An 8,726-nucleotide genomic window follows, 5' to 3' on the forward strand; every position below is an offset into this window, starting at 1 on the left:
TGGTTATATTACTAGAAATAATTTCAGAACCTTAAACTAATTACAACAGAAAGTTTTACTGCTGATTTATAATTTTTAGTTACTTTCGCAATACAGAAAAAAAGTTCAGGAAAGAAATCAAAGCCAAACTCTTAAGTGATATTCAAGAGTAGCTTCCTTTAGATCTTAATTAAATAACGTATTGCAGGTTTACCTATTAATATAGAATCAATTCAGTATCAATACTCACATTCATGCATTACATAATAATGCAGTTTCAAGAAGCAATTTACAAATAACTGCTTTAAATGTTTATGAAATGCGAGCCAATATTAATATTATCAAGTAACCCGCCCATCTGCAGTATAACAATGTGAATACCTTTTTGTTTACGGAATCCCCTATAAATGTTTTTCTTGGTTCTGGATGTGAGATACACGTGTTTGGTGTTCAGCCCCTATTAACTCATATGCGAATGTTTGTTTTAAAAACATATATATATAGATTTTGTTACAAATTCTATAATGTTTGGAATTTTATACACCCCAGCCCTTTTTGACAAAGGTGGTAAAATACGAGTACATGCTAGAAATCTTTCTTTTTCTGATATGCAAAGCAAATATTTACACGACAGTAGTTGAACAGGACTTTTCTGTGTTTCATTTCCTTACATACTACGTATTTCACACCAGAAGTTTATGCTGGAATTACTTCAACCCCAAAAGTTAAACTGACCAGCCTTAAAACGCTTTATGCAATATAAGCTTTCGGACATCACTGCTAGTGAACCAAAAGGAAGACTTGTATAAAGTTTCGGAGGTGCAGTCCTTCTCTTTAAGTCCCTGCGACATGGCAGTCAGATGGCCGATTTTACAAACAGAGGTTTTATTTGTACAAAATGTACACAGCACTTTCTTTATTCAAGTTTTTGATGTTCATTCCATTTCTTTTAAAAAAATTCGTCCAAACGCATTTTTATAACGAATAAAACATAACTCCTTATTAGCATTACTAGTGTTAAGGTATGACGATAACACAAAGTCAAGATAAGAGCCTATTTCACTATGTAACTGCATGTTCAATTGCATGTGTAAACTGTATTCGTTATCAGGCCTAAATACTATTTAACCCATTTAAAGTAAGAAGTGTTGTGGTTTGCTATTAATAAAGTATGGGTGTAAATATTATAGTTTTAGGGGCTGGGGTAGTCGGATTATCAACTGCAGTAAATATACAAAGTAGCATACCTAATGCATGTGTTAAAGTTATCGCGGATAACTTTTATGAAGGCACAACAAGCTATGGTTCTGGCGGACTGTTTATCCCGACCTCACAAACTCAAGATGGATCAGACGTTGAAAAATTGAGGCAAGATTTTTCTATGCAATATCTGATATCGTTTTAATGAACATTGATCTTAAATATCAGAAATATGAAACTGTTTTTGTTAACGTAAAGCTTATTTACAAATGTATTTTGTAAAATGGTAACATTTTAGTGTTTAGCAGCAGTAGTATGTAAGGTATTCAACCTGATATGACAAATGGTAAATAAAAAATTCTCTATGTGCGATTTCGGCATTCCCTGGCTATTTCGGAAGCATTTTGCACATTGTTCTATATACATATCCGAAGAATTCCGATTGCATAACGAGAATACGTAAATACACGGACAAAGCCGAGTGTCATTACGAGGTGCAGTGTAACGCTTTATGAAATTTTCTTTACTAAAATCTCCAATGGTTTGTAGCATGTGCTATATTTAGAAACTATTTATACCTATATATTTTTGGAAAGGTCTTTTAAATATGAAAAAGATATATATCGGACAAAATTAAATATAGAGCTGATGACTACAAAAGATATAGTTTACTAAATGGAATACAATAACTTACCAAAGTTTCACTACATTTTATGCAATCTGACTAATTCATCTGTTGTATAATTGGATTTCTAATATTGCTTTTTTATTCCCACCAATCTTATTTTATTTGAACCAACCAGACGAGTCGTTTCAACAAGGCTAAAAGGGACTGGACTCAGACTTTGGCTAAAATAGAGTATCTTTAGAATAAAAGTTTCATGATATTATGAACGTAAGAACATGAGATTTTGTTTTTAAACTATCTTTTAAAAAAAAGGAAATCAAAAGAAAATCACGCCCGAGTCGTGAATTGAACCCGGACCGCCGCGGCAATAAATATTTTCCTGCTTTTTTCACCAGTACACCACAGAGGAACACGTACTTATCGATGATTAAATTTAAGGCACTTTACCTCCGGTACCCCTACAAACGCTTTTTTATTTTGAATGGATAAAATAAGACAAACAATTATTTCTCTTGTGTTTCTATAAGCTTTTTTATTAGATCTATAAACCCAAATGTGATACTTCTAGTATTCACATATATCAATCAAAGCACTGAAAGTACTAATGGGGCGGTGCATTTCAGCTGTATTTGTATAACATGGTAAATGGTTCATACAAATTATAGCCCCAACCCCCCCCCCCCCCCCCCCCCCACCCCACAAATATTCAAGGACTTCTCAAGAAATTTTCAGGGTTCAAAAAATCGAATTCAATCACTCTTTTCCTGCATTGCTAGCATTATATTTCGTGCAACAGCCACAGAAGTCGATCAGAGTACATGCCCTTGAACACTCTTCATAGGCAGTTTCGTACCCAAAGAGATTGGTTCTCATGTGAAAAATGCGATGTTTATTAGTAGTGATTTTGTTTCCTTTATTTAGATTTTTTTTTGAAAGTTTTTTCAGATTCCTTTGATAACAGCTAAACCATTTCAGCTTCAGAGATGTTAGTGTGCTCTTACGGATATCTCAAAAGTAAATGGACGCGTCTATCAGAAAACAGAAATAGCGCCAGACCAACTTTGCTAAATAAACTAGAGCTGTCACTAGAGTGACGAATTTTACCCCCACAATACGATCTTGTCACAGAAGTAAGACAGTGTCAAAGTCGAACTTGTCCTGATTTGATAATGTTACACTAGTGTATCAAAAATGACTTAAATCTGTCAACCCTGACAAAAAGTTCTACTGTTCTGGGTCAATAAGACCTTGCCCTTTGACCTACTGACCTCAAAATCAATAGGAGTCATCTGCTGGTCTTTATCAACCTCTCTATTAAGTTTCGTGATCCTAAGCCCAAGCGTTCTGAAGTTACTCTCCGGAAATGGTTTAACTGTTTCAGGTCACTGTGACCTTGATCTTTGACCTACTGACCTCATAATCTGTAGGGTTTATTTGCTGGTCATGACTAACCACCCTATCAACTTTGATGAACCTAGGCCTAAGCGTTCTCAAGTTATCATCCGGAAACCGTTTAACTGTTCCAGGTCCTTGTGACCTTGACCGTTGACATGCTGTCCTCAAAGTCAAACATGACCTGTATTTTATGATGTTACATCTGTGTACCAAAATTTATGATCCTTGGGACAAGCATTCTCAAATTATAATCCGGAAACCGTGTAACTTTTCCAGGCCATTGTGATATTGACCTTTGATCTACTGACCTCAAAGTCAAACTTGACCTGTATTTTATGATGTTACACCTGTGTACCAAAATTTATGATCCTAGACACAAACATTCTCAATTTATCATCCGGAAAACGTTTAACTGTTCCCGGTCATTGTGACCTTGACCTTTGACATACTGACCTCAAAGTCAGATATGACCTGTATTTTATGATGTTACGTACCAAAATTTATTGAAATCTGTCAAGCCTTTCATGAGTTATTGTCCGGAAACCATGAAAACCAACGGACCAACCGACAGACTTACGGTCGACAGACCGACAAGGTCGTTTTTCTATGTCCTCCAAACTTCGTTTGTGGGGGTATAATAAGCACTTCTGTGAAGAAACTCAAGATCTGTCTAAAAAAGAAATTCATCTTTTAAAAGATCTGTGCGAAACTTGCGACAGCGCCGCACTGCAAATTATGCCCGGTTGTATGACAACGCAACACGTTTAAGCTTCCTTCTAATATGGCGGCTTCCAGTAAATTGATCGTGTCTTTATGTCCCATGACTTAGCATCTGACCATCTGTATTAGTAATCGTTTTATATTTCAAAATAATTAGCTTGTTTTCTTGGCTTATTAAAACAAACAAAATGCTGTTAAATGCAGTTTATTTTACATAGTACAGTAAATTTATACATGTAGTACATAATTGTTTTTCGTATTTAAAAAGCTTTCATGCAACTCATGTTTTAAGTTCTCATTATTTTTACTGTCAGATTGTTTAACAAAAACATTCACTTTTCCCGTATATGCTCGTATATCCTTCCGTAACAAAAGCGCTTTGGAATAATCATGACTTGGAAATTTCTTCCAGCCTGTTATTGGAAGAACTGGAATGGTCGTTGGCTCCTTTCTCACAGTCTGTTAAATGTCTCGTACTTTCTGCTCGTACCACCTTCCCTTGTCAACAGAAATGACAATGTCTTTCCAAACATCTATGCAAAATGAAAATGAAAAGTAGTTAATTTAGTTACACTTTTCATAAGAAATCATTAACATTATTTTGAAACTTATTATTATGGAATTCTATATAAGAATGTATTTTAATTGAAGTACTGCTCCTTTTTTCATCAATAACTTGTTCGGTCAAATGGTTCAATTTTGATTGACATCAAATAAAAATATATGTACAGGTAACAAGACCGGTAACAAAATTTATTTCGCATTTTTTATTTCCCTCGAGACGAAGGATTAAAAAAAATAAACTTATAATTTTCTTGAGTATTTAAGACTTGGATTGATGAATTCTTTTTACTGATAGACTTATTTTTAACAGTGACTAATGTCTCCAACCTGAGTGAGAGCTGTTTACAAAAACATTTAACAAAACTGCGTCATAATGGCAATTTTATGACAATAAATTATAGCTTTTCCCCAGCAATTATCATACAGACCATATCCACGAAGAGTCACGTGGCCCTGTTCTAGGTAAACAGATAAACTGCAGCTGAAACCTAGGCATTATTTACAATAGCAATAGACTGGCTAGAAGGAGAATGGCATTGATAATTAACAATGCAGGGGATCCGAATTATTAGTATCCTGCAGATGAGTATTTCAATAGAATGTAACTGCACTGAGAACTCAGCTGATAATCCCCTTGGCATGTTTACCTTGATAAGATCACGCGACTCTCTACTAAGATATCGTCTATACATTGGTAACGTAGTACATAACAGTACAAGTATACTAATTTCCGGAACCCTAGGCCTAGACCCCAGGTCCGCTTGAAATACCAGATCCCTAGCATGCATGTAATAAAACTAATCAATATAACGGCGTTTACAAGTATGTTCACATGCAGGCTACACATTAATGCTATTTTCATAAGAGGAAAACATATTGTGCAAACTAAGTATGTGTTTGCAGTATATAAACAAATTACAGATGATGTATCGATGCATAAAGTGACGTTATACTTTACGAACCTTTTCTGTTTTCACAAACAATTTCCGGTTTATTTCCACTGGTAGATAATCCCCGCCATTCAAGCCAATGTTTCAGCTCAAATACTGAATGTTCATTTATATTATTTATGCGAAACTTCGCCCTTGGAACATCGGTTTCCTTTAATTTTATTAAGAATAGTTCTTAAGAAGCTTCAATTGTGTTTGTCCTACTATTGAGATAGTGTGTATAGATGACGTCGATAGCGATCGCTGCTATTGCAATAAGTTATTTGGTTTCTAAAAATAGCCGTAAATAGGCCATGTTCACGCGCTTTGTTGTAGCTGCACTTATTTTTCAGAGGATGTAGAATCTGGATGCAATTTGCCGTTTTGCACTAACAAGTGCAGTGATTTTCATTTTCCCGTCTCTAATTCCATTGGAGGCGGAGCAAAGCACCGTCGATAGCGATCGCTGCTATTGCAATAAGTTATTTGGTTTCTAAAAATAGCCGTAAATAGGCCATGTTCAAGCGCTTTGTTTTAGCTGCACTTATTTTTCAGAGGATGTAGAATCTGGATGCAATTTGCCGTTTTGCACTAACAAGTGCAGTGATTTTCATTTTTCCGTCTCTAATTCCATTGGAGGCGGAGCAAAGCACCGCACCAAAAACCGAAATCCCAGGTTAAATATAGATGTTTTTAAACTTCTACTTTCAAAATGTTGAAAACAAGGATCTGATTGGTGAAGGTGCGTCTCAAACGCTTGTCATCAGATCCAGTGTGTAGCGTTAACTGGAGATGATTTTAATCAGATTGCATGTTATACAGTATTTCTTGCTTGGTGGAGTCACGGTTTTTTTTTACATCAGTTTTCAAATTATTTATATGATCTGTTTTGCATGGTTAATTGTGTATTACCCCATGTCGTTGTATACATATGGGTTTAAATCTAATTTGAAAACCGAAACCGAAAATCTTTGACACAGTTCCTTAAACTGGGAATAGTGCACAGTTAAACGTGTGAATGCAAGGGGTCTACCACCACTAGCTGTAATCCTAGGTCAAAACCTGGATATTCTAATCGCTTTTGTCTTTCTGTCTTTCTGTAGGTATATATATTTATTTTCTAAATATAACATAAGTAGACACAAGCCTTGAAAGGTTTTAGCGAACACAAATTCATAAACATTGTATGCCAACATAAGTTTGGAACTTTGTAGCATTATGTTATTGTTCTGTAATAACATTGACGTCATAACATGGTAGCAATACTATGTTTGATTGCCATCAGCACTAATCGTCAACAGGAAATGGTGCGCCGATTCTTGGAAATTTTACGCAAGCCTTGCAACAGGACTAGAGGCCGGAAACTGTGGTGCAATTATATCAAGTGGCTATCAGCTTTGTAACGGTAACTTGGAACGTTATCAGGTTTGTGAAGCTTGTTCGTATTTGTCCATTTTGCTTTACCGCTTTCTTAGAAACAAGTACTTACGACGCACAGTTTTCGTGTTCCTCGGAATTAATTGAAAACTGCCACGTGAACCGGAAGTGATGGCATACTGTCATTCACTTGATTGCAACAAAGAATAAATACTTAAATACATTCATATTTACAGTACGAAATTTACCTTGTTTTGCGCTTTTGAATTTACGAAATGCAATAGTTCAATATTAAGTTTTATATATATTTATCCAAAAACAAACTAGACTGGCTAAAGGTTAGAAAAGTGGGTTTTCAATCAATTTTCGCTTGATTGGTTTATTGTGAGCAATGACAATGACAGGGTTTCAGTCTGATTCTGCTTCATGATTTAACAAAATCTTAGAAAAACGAAGCATACAATATACAATATTACACTTGATTATCTCTCTGCTATTTTTCTTTACACGCTCTGCTTAGTGGAGTATTATACATGTATATATTTTCCCTTTATTTTTTTAGAATGCTCTTTATAAAGAATTTGTATTTCAATATGAGAGACTGTCTGATAAAGAAATGGAAGACTTTGGATTTTTACCACATTACAAGTAAGTTAGATGAATATTTACTGCGTTACACAGAGCAAACTCCTTGACAAATTTCATTAGATTCCTCTTAATAAACCCGGTGTATCTATTGTTTAGTCTATTAAAGTTCAGTATGAGAAGAAAACAAGCATTATTGTTTATGTTTCTATTTTTACACTGGAAGTATTGTTCACATTAATTTTGTTCTATCTAATCCTTCATGTATATCTTATTGTACTGTTTTAATGTTCACTAATTCTTAATTTTTTAAAGATTTGGTTTCAAGGTAATAACTATTGCTTTGGACCAGAGGAAATACTTGATATGGCTTCAACAAAGGTATGAACTTTTTTGATGACTTAGTTTAACCTATCGAGATGTATTGAAGTGTGAAATACTGTCATGCATAAAGCCAGATGATACAAATTGTGCCATTTAGGCTAAAACAGCACGTATTTACCATATTTATTTCTAATCATTGAGGTCGCACATTATAAGACGTTATCGTACGCTTATATAAGAGGATACATTTGCGATGTGAGAAGGCTCATAATCTTATTTGTATGAAAGACCATTGCCAAATTTGAAATGTCAAATGCTCATTGTTCAATGCAAAATGTGATCAATGCTTAGCTATTATTTCAACCAAGATTTCAAAATCGCGTAGTGCTGCCGAAATAGACAAATACATCGTGTCATTGACCTTCAGTATATAACTTTGTCTCTTTTCTAAAGAACTCTTTTAAAACAGAGTTTCTGTATTTTGCATTTAGAATTTAGAATTTTATAATTAGCAAGGCACACTTGCCTTTCATATATTTGAGATTAAAGAATTTGATATACCAGTAAATATGTAAAGGATGATATGAGTAGTATGGAAAATGTAGGGGGTACTGGTTTTGAAAGAGCTGGAGCATGAGGAGGGAGTTGGAGCCGGAGCCGGAGCTGTGTAGCCTTACGTAATCGTAAACATTGCGTAACTCTAATCCCCAAATATTGCGTAATTTATAAACATCTTTAATTTTAATCCGTAAACATTGCGTATTCTTAATCGTCATCTGTAAACATGAAACAATGCATATTTATTTATCTTTATTCATTTAGAAGTACAATAAGATTGCGCACATTCAGTCCAGTACACAGTCTCGTTTTATCAAGGAACAAAAGAACGAATAATCTATTCATTTCATTAAACAATCACCGCCAGGTGTACAAAATTATTGCTGTTCTCACAAAACAAGACATACTATGTATCTTTCGATTCTTGTTTACGTTCATCTGTATTTTTTAAGCTACCTTATTCCTTA

At 34.6% G+C, this 8,726-nt stretch overlaps 1 protein-coding gene across 1 annotated transcript; it reads left to right on the forward strand.

The window, feature by feature from the left end:
* Positions 1–1,102: 1,102 nt before the first annotated feature.
* Positions 1,103–7,758, forward strand: LOC128553279 (D-aspartate oxidase-like; the record flags this gene model as incomplete). The annotated part of the gene is made up of 4 exons (XM_053534410.1): positions 1,103–1,347; positions 6,717–6,840; positions 7,355–7,440; positions 7,693–7,758. Coding segments are annotated over exons 1-4 (473 nt in total), but the record flags the coding sequence as incomplete, so codon positions are not given.
* Positions 7,759–8,726: the final 968 nt, after the last annotated feature.

The sequence above is a fragment of the Mercenaria mercenaria genome, unplaced genomic scaffold (assembly GCF_021730395.1).
Source record: "Mercenaria mercenaria strain notata unplaced genomic scaffold, MADL_Memer_1 contig_3670, whole genome shotgun sequence".
Lineage (NCBI taxonomy): Eukaryota > Metazoa > Mollusca > Bivalvia > Venerida > Veneridae > Mercenaria > Mercenaria mercenaria.